The 11,075-nt window shown below is 45.0% G+C and overlaps 1 protein-coding gene across 1 annotated transcript; it reads left to right on the forward strand.

Moving 5' to 3' along the window:
- The first annotated feature begins 2,494 nt into the window (after window positions 1-2,494).
- guca1d (guanylate cyclase activator 1d) lies at window positions 2,495-10,306 on the forward strand. The gene is made up of 4 exons (XM_085290012.1): window positions 2,495-2,877; window positions 4,881-5,030; window positions 7,089-7,176; window positions 7,428-10,306. The coding sequence occupies exons 1-4, from the start codon at window positions 2,683-2,685 to the stop codon at window positions 7,559-7,561; spliced, it is 567 nt and encodes a 188-aa protein (XP_085146138.1). The 5' UTR covers window positions 2,495-2,682; the 3' UTR covers window positions 7,562-10,306.
- The last annotated feature ends 769 nt before the right edge of the window (window positions 10,307-11,075 follow it).

An 11,075-nucleotide genomic window follows, 5' to 3' on the forward strand; every position in this document is an offset into this window, starting at 1 on the left:
CTTCTGATTTTTCCGTGTCACAGCTGCAGCGCGATGACGAAGCTACCTGTCAGTCAAACAGGACACGCCCCTGATAATGCAAACTTATCAGGGGCGTTAAACACATGAAGGTGGATGTCAGCTGTACAAGTCTGGCCCACTGAGCTCTGGTGAAGCACAGAGTAGAAATTTGAGACTTTTAACTGTATTTTAAAAAGTTTTATCTTTACAAATAAAGACTCATCGTAGTCTCCAAATTAACAATATGGTAAGTGGCCTGTATTTATATAGCGCTTTACTCGTCCCTAAGGACCCCAAAGCACTTTACATATCCAGTCATCCACCCATCCACACACTGGTGATGGCAGCTACATCGTAGCCACACCCACCCTGGGGCGCACTGACAGAGGCGAGGCTGCCGGACACTGGCGCCACCAGGCCCTCTGACCACCACCAGTAGGCAACGGGTGAAGTGTCTTGCCCAAGGACACAACGACCGAGACTGTCCAAGCCGGGGCTCGAACCGGCAACCTTCCGAATACAAGGCGAACTCCCAACTCTTGAGCCACGATCGCCCGATAACCAATAGGTTAATCTATTACAATGGTACACAACGTGTGAGGAGGAAACAGTGGGAAGGAAAAACTCCCTTTTAACAGGAAGAAACCTCTGGCAGAACCAGGCTCAGGGAGGGGCGGGGCCATCTGCTGCGACCAATTGGGGTGAGAGAAGGAAGACAGGATAAAGACATGCTGTGGAAGAGAGACAGAGGTTAATAACAGATATGATTCAATGCAGAGAGGTCTGTTAACACATAGTGAGTGAGAAAGGTGACTGGAAAGGAAAAACTCAATGCATCATGGGAATCCCCCGGCAGCCTACGTCTATTGCAGCATAACTAAGGGAGGATTCAGGGTCACCTGGTCCAGCCCTAACTATATGCTTTAGCAAAAAGGAAAGTTTGAAGCCTAATCTTGAAAGTAGAGATAGTCTCTGTCTCCTGAATCCAAACTGGAAGCTGGTTCCACAGAAGAGGGGCCTGAAAACTGAAGGCTCTGCCTCCCATTCTACTTTTAAATACTCTAGGAACAACAAGTAGGCCTGCAGAGCGAGAGCGAAGTGCTCTAATAGGGTGATATGGTACTACAAGGTCATTAAGATAAGATGGGGCCTGATTATTTAAGACCTTGTATGTGAGGAGCAGGATTTTGAATTCTGGATTTAACAGGAAGCCAAAACAGGAGAAATCTGCTCTCTTTCTAGTCCCTGTCAGGACTCTTGCTGCAGCATTTTGGATCAGCTGAAGGCTTTTCAGGGAGTTTTTAGGACTTCCTGATAATAATGACAAACTAATGGAACTTCGTACGCTCATTCAGCAGCAGGTAAAAACTTCCAAGGTCAAAACACAAGAAAAAAAAAATCCTCTCAAAATTTAGAGACATCATGAAATCACATCAGGTACGATGAGATGATGAACATGGCGTCCTGACCAACCTCAGTAAGACTCGGGCCAGATTTAATCTTCACATCTGAGCCTTCAGTGATGTGAAACAGTTTGACAACGTGAAGCAGGCCAAAGATCTCAGACACTTCCTGCTGTAAAGAAGCACCAGAGTCAGTGACATCATCAGTCTGACTCCAGTGATCCACAGTGGGAGAAAACCCACAGTGGGTGAACCTTCCCAGGAGTGACCGGCTGACCAAAATTACTCTTCAGAGAAGAACCCAGAAGAAGACCTGCAGGCTTCACATGTCTGAGCTAAGGTCAGAGGTCACGATTCAACAATAATAAAGAGACTAAACAAAAATGACATCCATGAGTTCAAGGAGAAACTCACTGATCAGGTCAAAGTGACCAGAAACGACATTTTGTGTTTATTTTTCTTGTTTGATGAAAGTGTGACCAACAGGACGTCTCAGCTCTGATTTAACCTGCCGGCAGGTCGAGCCGCTGCCTGGATGATCTGATTAGAGCGCCGTGCGTCTCTGCTTGAGGCCGCTGATGCTCGGGCCGTGGTTTCAGGCGTTGGGTGGAATAATTAAGGAAACGGCCATGGGTAACTTACTTAAAGCAAACTTTCCAGAACAGAAACTGACACGCAGCAGAGCTTTGAAAGAAACTAAACCAAAGTAACTGCTTTGACGTCATCAGTTCTCGTGCCTCCTTCACTTCCTGCTCGTGTGAAAGAAGGAGAAAAATAGTCACAGACGTTTCTGGATCCCTGCACCGTGGGAGCAGCTGGTCTTGGTCTTCAGTGGTCTGCTTGTTCTCTGGCGTGGGCGTCTTTCTCCTTGGTTCTCGTGTGTTTCTGAACTTTTCCCCTCAGCTGAGCAGCGAGGAACGTCCTGCGTGGGAAACCTCTCTGTGTGAACGCAGCCTGCCAGGTGAGCCGGTTACATAATTCTGCTTCCAGGGCCAACCCGCCCTCCTGTCCTCGATCGGCCTCCACAGCACAGCCCTGTGGTGATCTCATTAGGGAGTTATTTTCAGTGCTTCTTTGGTTCTTCCTGCAGGACCTAAGAGGGTTACAGAGTCCTGAGGTTCGCTCGGTGCCTGCAGAGTCACGACAGCCTGGATGTGGGCCACCTCGAGCCTCCGCCTGCAGCCTGATCGTCTTCTGTGGGGTTTCCTGTCCTGAGGAGGATCGCAGGACTGCAGACCGCCTTTAACAAGCAGCGCACCGGGCCTTGGTCTCCTCCGCCATGGGGAACCACGGCTCGACCCTGGACGACATCCTGGCAGAGGACATGCACCACTGGTACAACAAGTTCATGAAGGAGTCTCCGTCAGGCCTCATCACGCTGTTCGAGCTGAAGGCCATACTCAACCTGAAGGGCATGAACGAGGACGCCAACCGCTACGTGGAGCAGGTCTTCTTCACCTTCGACATGGACGAGGTGCGTTCCACGTCAGTTTGCCCAGCCTGTTCTTCCATGTTTATAGGACGCGGCTTCTGCAGGAAAGTAAAAGTAATCTGACAGCAGTGACACGTCGACGGGTTTAGAGCTGATTTGCTTTCCTGCACCTTATTAGACCAAAACATCTAATAATGACATATAACCTGTTATATCAGGCTGGTAGTATGACAGCTGGTTATGAGGCTTTGATATCAATTTGAGACGAGTGTTACTAAAGTGGGGTTAAAGGTCACATGAAAGCTCAGCTTAAAGAAAGAAAGACTCTACATGGGACGTGCTTTGAAATGAAAACGTCTGATTTATGAGAGAAAACTCGACCTACTGCTTGTAGGGCTGAGCTGAGAGCTCTGCAGCTTGTGAATGAGCCCAATCAAAAATCAATAATGCTGACCGGGCTTTCCTTATTGATAAATCTGACTGTGGATACAGGATGTACCAAAACCAGTCATCAGATATCTAAAGGCTATGTTTTTAAAGTAGTGGACACAGAAGCTTGTGGTCGATGTTCACATACAAGGCTGAATATAAAGTTTTACACAGAAACCTGTTGACAGTGTGTCGCCTGGGCAGCTGTTGCTATGCGACCACATGAATCTTCAAATCAGAAATCCCTCGTTTTGAAATATTAACGTAGGTGATGGTGTAGTCGTGGTTACATGTAAGAGTCAGTCCGAATAAACTCCTAGAAACTCACAGCAGCCGTGCTATTGGTCACATGATGTCATCAAAGTGCCACCATCCACCTGTCAGTCACAGAGGCCACGCCTCTAATAACACCAACCTTAATTCTGAATGCAGTTTAAAAGTTCTCCACAGAGACCAGTTTGTGTATCAGGCTGCAAACATGTTTATTCTGCTGTCAGGTTTAACATGGCAGTCTATGGGACTGACTCTGCTGCCCCTGCTGGACACCAGATGAACTGCAGCTCCATGTTTCAGTCTGGAGGTTGATTCTTGTCAACATGAAACCAGACGTCAGCACATGTGAAATGTTGCTCATACTGTGAACACGAGTCTTTAAACTCAAAGCTTTCATGGAAACGTTAAAATCGCTCTGTGGTGCAGAGCGCTCGCTCGACCGGGAGAGGCAGGACTTCCTGCTCCATCAGCATGCAGAGCTGTGTGTGTGAGGATGCTGTGATCAGGTGAAGGGCAGTAGGAGATCTCCAGGTAAATGATCTCATGTACTAAAATTATTTTATTTTCTTAATATAGCACAAGGTTCAGTTCGCTTTGTCCTTTCTGACTCTGAGTACATTTCAGACTCGGTACTTTTTCACCCTTCAGCTTTTACCGCAGTATTTTTAAACCCGGGTATCTGTACTTCTGCCACCTCTGGATTAAAGGCTTCAGCCTGCAGCAACGACATGTGTAAAATATAAAGAGCAGGAGGCATTTTAACCATTTATTACAACAAGTAGTCCACATTTCAATAAAGCTGGAACTGGGTGGATGTTCAGGTGTAAGAGGTCCTCCCACAGAGGCCTGGAGGCATGAATGGTTGAGCTCTGTGTGGAGACTTTAGGAGGTGGTTTTATAATGTGGATGGTTGGTGGTTCGATCCTGGGCTCCTCCAACCTGCGTGGTGAAAAAAGCACTTTGAGTCCTCAAACTGAGCACCACGTGATGGACTGAAGCCGCAGTCTGACCAATCAGGAGCTGGGATTCAGTGTCAGATGATCGGTGAATGTGCAACCCAAGAATGCTGATGATTGTTAGTCTCATCTACGAGTTTTGCTGTTGTGGAAACTGGTCATAAAACCCCTGTAAGTATTACAGTAACATAAACCTACAGTTTTTAATGTGCAGAATTATTGCACAGCTGAACCACAGCATCAGACTCTCTGTCTGTCACGTTTGCTCTGCTTTGGTTTTGTGAAGCTGAACAAACGTCCATATTAAAACTGAGGTGTGAATCTTACAGGATGTCCCTGAACGCCCCCTCGCTGGTGCGGTTTTAACTCCCTGCTTCGTGTCTGCAGGATGGCTACATTAACTTTGTGGAGTACATCGCAGCCATCAGCCTGATGCTGAAGGGAGAAATCAACCAGAAACTGAAGTGGTACTTCAAACTGTTCGACCAGGACGGCAACGGAAAGATCGACAAGGAAGAGCTGGAGACCATCTTCACGGTAATGAACGGACCACCACGCTGACACAGGCTTAATCTTCTCCTGTCTTTGAGCTTTTTAATGCTGCCTGCTCAGCTTCTATCTTAAGACAGTTTAATCCCGCTGACACTGTGTCGACTGCTTCAAGCTTCAAATGATGTCATGGTGTCTTTTAAGGTCGGTGCAGCAATTACATTTTGTCTTAGTCCCACAGAAAGGTTTATGTATTTATAGAAAACTGGTTTCAAACTCACACACTAGACATCTGCAATATTTCCAGCTTTACAGGAAAGTTGGACTGAAATCAAGAGCGTCCCTCTCCACATGGATCCTGAATCAGCAGCACAGAGAACAGGGCTGGATTAGCTCTGAACTTAGACCGCTGCTAATCCTCTGAGCTCAATCAATCAGTCAAGGAAACTGCTGAAAGTGGAACAAGCCGTTCCCTTTGTGTTCTGACCAGTCGTGGACCAGAGAACATGGAGAACAAGATTACATTTACCAGGACATCTTTAAAGCATCGGAAACATCTGATTCAGCTTCTGGAGGTGGTAATCTCGGAGCCTCGGACACGGATACCGTGAGCTAAACCACAGTACTGGTCGTTCCCTGCAGAGTAACCAGACTGGTGGCCGAATGCTCACTTGTCAGATACGTAATATGAGTTAGCATTATAAAAGGGTTCCTTCCAACCTGAACATGAACAACTTAGCAAACAGCTGGTGAGACCACCACGCCCCCTCCAGGTCCTCTGTTTGCATCCTAACGTGGATTCTTTGATCTTTTACAGCTGAATCGCTCCTGACAGGAACACGTGTTTGTTTCAGGCTTTCACCGGCCATGGTGGTGAAGAAGAACCTCGTGACATCATTGGTTCTTCTTCTTTGGACTGAGCGATCCCTGCAGCAGCAGTTATGAATAGGGATGGGTATCGTTTAGGTTTTATCCGATACCGGTGCCAAACCAGTAGTTTTGAAACTGTGCCGGTGCTTAAACGGTGCTCGAACCGGTGCTTAAAGAATGGAGAACACAAATGGGTCTAAAAACCTCTCATGTTCAGCTGTTTTTTTGTAAAAAGATAACAATGTTAGCCTTTTCTGCAGCTATGGGGCATATATGGTATCACTCTTGGCTGGAAGCAGTGCTTAAACAATGGAAAAAACACAAACTTTGTCCAAAAACCTCTCATGTTTAACTGTTTTCCACTTTTTCTTTGGTCATTTTAGCCTTTTTGGCCAGGGTGAAGGGAGTATCTGCCATCAAACAAGAAGGCAGCCGCATGTAGCTATGATGATGTTTGCTAGTTCACCTTACATGCATTAATGTAATAACGTGGTTAGCCTACTCAACGTAAATTACACACGAACAACATTAAGCTCCTCACGCAGAGAAGAACGGCTGCTGCTGCATCATCATCCTCATCATTTCTGCTACACTGGCAGGGCTAGGGGCCAGGACTCTCCTCTTCGGGTTTTTGGGGGATGTTGCTAACTCCGGGTCTGATAACGGGCACCACACCCGCAGTAGATGTGCTCGGTGTGAGGTCTCACAGCAAGCTATCAAATACAGCGCATTTCTCTGCTTTTAAAAAAACGCTATGCGTCGCCAGGTGTTTCATCGGATTTGAGGTGTTACCTCCTTTGACAGTATCACAGTATCAGCTTAAAGCACTTGTTGCTGCTGAGTTTGCATCTTTTGCTGTGAAGTACAGCCAGACTTTGACCGCTTCACCTTGGGCGTTTTTAATCTGTAGCTCTGCTCTAAAAGAACGTACGTACCTGGCCCCGCCTACTATCCTCAGAAACGTAAAATGATTGGCTAGAAGTGTATCACAGCTCAGGGGAAAAAAAGCACCGAAATGTGCGCTGCTTTTCGGTCTGGTTAGTACCGTTTATGTCACAACCGGTGCCATCATGGCACGGGATACCGGTACCCATTACTAGTTATAAAAAACCTGAAACTGACCGATACAAAACGTTAAGCTCAGTCAGAGATTATTTTACTGAATGCTGACTCATCTTCATGATTCAGAAACTTATTGAGAACCTTGTTATTTGTCCTTGGTGTCTCCATCTGCAGGCCATCCAAGACATCACACGGAACAAAGACATCGACCCCGAGGAAATCGTCTCGCTCATATTTGAGAGGATTGATGTGAAAGGAGAAGGTAATGAAGACAGCTGAGCCCAGCTCAGATAGTAAACTCTGTAACTCCTCTCTGCCAGATCTGGACCAAAGTCGCATGACAGCCAACAATCAACCAAATAATTAGTAAACGACACAGTTGAAGATCCGACCTACACCCCAAACGACTTCCCACTATATAATTGATGGGCAGCTCTTCCACATTTTGGTCTGTGTTGTGTTTAAGAGGCATTTTGTTTATTAAATTATGGATTCTGACCTCTGACCCTGCAGGTGAGCTGACCCTGGAGGAGTTCATCGAGGGAGCCAAAGACCACGAAGATATCATGGACATGCTGAAGACCCTGATGGACCTGACGCCGGTCTTACTGATCATTATTGAGGGCCGGACGGGGAACAACCAATGAGAGAAACGTGGAAGCAGTGAGCTGTGATTGGCCGTTTGGACAGGTTTAACATTACAGAGAGGAAGCCTGGCTGATTTTCATGTGAAGAAGGTCACGATGGACTCTGTGAGCTGCATCTGCCAACCCCCTCCTGCTGTAGGTCCCCCTGGACCAGGAGTTTGTGGTGCCACCAAGTCTTTCTCTTGTATGTGCTATATGTATGGAACCAACACCACTGCAGTGGGAACAAGGTCTTCATATTCCTTTGCCATAGAGAACCTCATTTCATCCAACATTTTGCTAATTTCTGCTTCAACTATTTAGAAAATGTGTCGCACTGACGCTGGACTGAGAATCAGAAAGTTGAGATACCTGAGGTTGAGTTTTAACAGCAGCATTAATAAAAACAACTACCAATAATAATAATGATGATAATAACTAATAGTAATAATTCTTCTAATTACTACGAGCTTTCAGAAAAACTTTAAATCTTTTCAACATCTCAACATCAAAGATTTTCGCCCCAGATTTATTCATCTGACTTTGATCTATAAGAAAAGCATCAAGCTACACTTTCTGCAAACAAACAGTCCATCAATACTGAGACAGAAGCACAGTAAAAGGACCTGAACTGTGGCTATGCATCCATGTCTGAGAATACTGCTACAGCGACTTGTGTGCTAATAGTTTTGTAATACTGAGACAGTGATTTGGAGAAGGTGCTGTCTCTGTGAGCCGGGAGATTACCGTACAGCTGATCCTCTTAATGCTGCCAAAGGATCTGATTCTTCCTCTGGAGGAGGCTTCATCATCTTTCACCCCCACACAGGTTCCTGTCTTTGAGGACAAAACTAAATGTTTCAAACACATCTTGCAGCCATGATGTGTTTAACACACAGTCTGTGGGGTCGATAAATCCACTTTCCATATCAGAGCGAAGCGGTGCATTCAGGGACCAAAGCTGCTCCATCAGCTCAATTGGCAGCAGGCCAGTCCAAAGGTCCACTCGGGTCAGGCCGGACCAAACTGGGGCGCCTGAGGGCAGAACAACCTATCATCTCACTCACAGTGGAGGACTAAGCACATTTACTCAAGTACTATGCTTGACCTCATTTGTATGCCACTATCTACTGCTCTGCTTCTCAGAGAGAAGCTTTGTACTCCTCCCAGTGAACCAAGCTAACACATCAAAGCCTCAACATGATATTAATGAAGATGTGAGCACCCGCACACTTCCTCAGATTTAGTGAAAGAGACCAAAAAAGGACTCAATGAAATTGTGCTTTTTGAATGCGAATTAGAGATGGCATCTAGTGGCCATTGTTGGAATTGCACTTTTATTCATTCCTGCACTGGTTTCAGTAGCACTACCTACAGATGAAACAACTTTTTACCCACTGATCACTTTCTTCTGAATCTACTGAAAGGTTCAGCAGGTTTATGTAGATGAATGCCCTGCTGTCTTCAGTTAAACGTAGTGAACAGGCGCACATTTCCACCATTTTGGAGTGGAATTATTATACCTGAGGATGTGTCATTAATGAAGGGTGGAGGACAGTTCAACAGAGGAATCTCAAATATACAACATATCCAATGATTTTATCACTGTTATTAAAACCGTATATCAAAAACAAGTTTTCTGGTCATTTCAGGAGAAAAAACCTTTGGGGTAGAGTAGAGTTTAAACAGGAAGACACCTGCTGTATAGACTGTACAGTGTTGTAAGGTATGAGAGGTCCTGTGTCCCGGACAAGCCCCCAAACATGTTATAACTTCAAATTCAAAGGCACACAGAAAACCTAATATGAGTTGTCACCATGCTGCTGCTGTTATAATAATGAAAATAAAGTTACTTTCAAAGGAAAAACAGATAAACAAAAGACAAAGAAGGCTGTGAACCAACCATCTGCTTCCTATCTAACCAAAAACTGAAGACTGTGGGTAACTCCCAGCTCAACTCATAATACAGAGCACTACAAAAGCAACAAAACGTAACGCCAGTGAGGGAGGATGACTAAGACGCTAACTGCCAACCTTCATGCTCCGCCTTCCCTGTGTGGTGGTTCATCTGCAGCTAGTCAGCACTAATAATAAATCAAAAAGAAGAGAGCAGGTTAATGAGAAGGATTAGGTATATTAACAGGATGATGGACGTGTCAGCACACTGAGTAACGTTAGCATAAATTAAGAGTATCCATCCACAGGATACACACCAACAGCAGGCGTTTAGATGAAGTTTGCATTCACCTACGTGTGAAAAATAAATCAGACATAAGCAAAATTTGGGAAAAGGGGAAAAAAAACAGAGGTGGCTGCATGCACAGTCTACAAGATATCGATCATAACCTTTTTATCGATTTTTGCAAAACACGGTCGGCATAATGATCAGCTCAGCTGCACGAATCAGGAGGGTTTTTTTTATAAATCACTTTTTCCACTGCACCCTCTAGTGGACTCTCACAGCAATACATATGCTATAAGTTTAAAGGCCAAGCACACTACCGGCCTAGTTTTGCGCGACAGGTCGCTCGATTGAATGTTTTAAATGTTTTTATTTTTACAAGGTGACATGTGTGACCACGTCAGGAGGGTCTGAGGATGTCTGGCTAAGCTAACAGGTCCTACTGTGCAACAGATTTTTATGGTGAAAATGTGTCCTGTAAAATCTTCAGTCCTAACCACTCACGTATTGTGCTGCCTTATCAATAAATCTTTTAAGCAAACTGTGTGCTGTTCATTTAGCCCCATTAAAGAATGTATAAAAAACCCAAACACTGTGTTTTCATTTTTTAAGAACCTTTATCGATACTTTGCTGGCAAAAATGTCAAAAACAATAAAGTTTTGTACTTTGATCCAATAACGCGATGGCACTCCAGCTGTTTACAATCTCAGAGCAGCTGGATGGACTTACTGATAATGATGATGATGAGGAGTAGTTCAGTTTTGTGTCTCTCATGAAGCACATGATTAAAATCAATTGAGAGTCAGGTGAAGGGGTCTGCCTGTCGCAGATTTGTTGTTTTTTATTCTTCAAATCCAACGTGGTGAAGTCCAGCTTCTGATTTACAGTAAGTCCAGTGGAACCCCTGAGGAACCACCCAGGAGCCTGCTGGGTGGATGATTATTAGCTAAAGCTTAAATATCATAAAGCCTGGTAGTGGGGGATTCAGTTCATGTGCTGAAACAGCTGTTGGTGCACATTTAAAGTTTCCTGTTCCTGTTTTTTTGGTCTCCCCACCTCTGCCTCATTTAATTATGTTTTAGCTTGATTATATATTTTAGCGTATAAAGATGTTTGAATGTTGAAGTGATCCTGTCACTTGTTTTGTTTCTTGTCTTCGACAGTTTTCAGCTGCGCTGATGTTACTGTGGTTGTAAATCTGCAGATACATACGGGGACTGACTGAACTGGTCGTGTTTCTGCCTCATCAAAGATGAGGGCTGTGCTTTTGTGAGTAGTTGATAAGTGGTTGTGCCTTTGGACAAATGAATACACAAACGAGGAGTTCTTATACAGCAGGATGCCAAACTCAG

This window comes from Mchenga conophoros, linkage group LG10 (genome assembly GCF_057382185.1).
Source record: "Mchenga conophoros isolate Kocher_MC1m ecotype Shallow Benthic linkage group LG10, M_conophoros_male_GT1.1, whole genome shotgun sequence".
NCBI lineage: Eukaryota > Metazoa > Chordata > Actinopteri > Cichliformes > Cichlidae > Mchenga > Mchenga conophoros.

Excerpts from the sequence above, each read along its gene's own strand:
- guca1d (XM_085290012.1), top strand. The coding sequence starts at position 2,683 with ATGGGGAACCACGGCTCGACCCTGGACGACATCCTGGCAGAGGACATG. Across the intron at positions 2,878-4,880 it reads TCACCTTCGACATGGACGAG|GATGGCTACATTAACTTTGT; the intron begins GTGCGTTCCACG and ends TCGTGTCTGCAG. Across the intron at positions 7,177-7,427 it reads GATTGATGTGAAAGGAGAAG|GTGAGCTGACCCTGGAGGAG; the intron begins GTAATGAAGACA and ends CTGACCCTGCAG.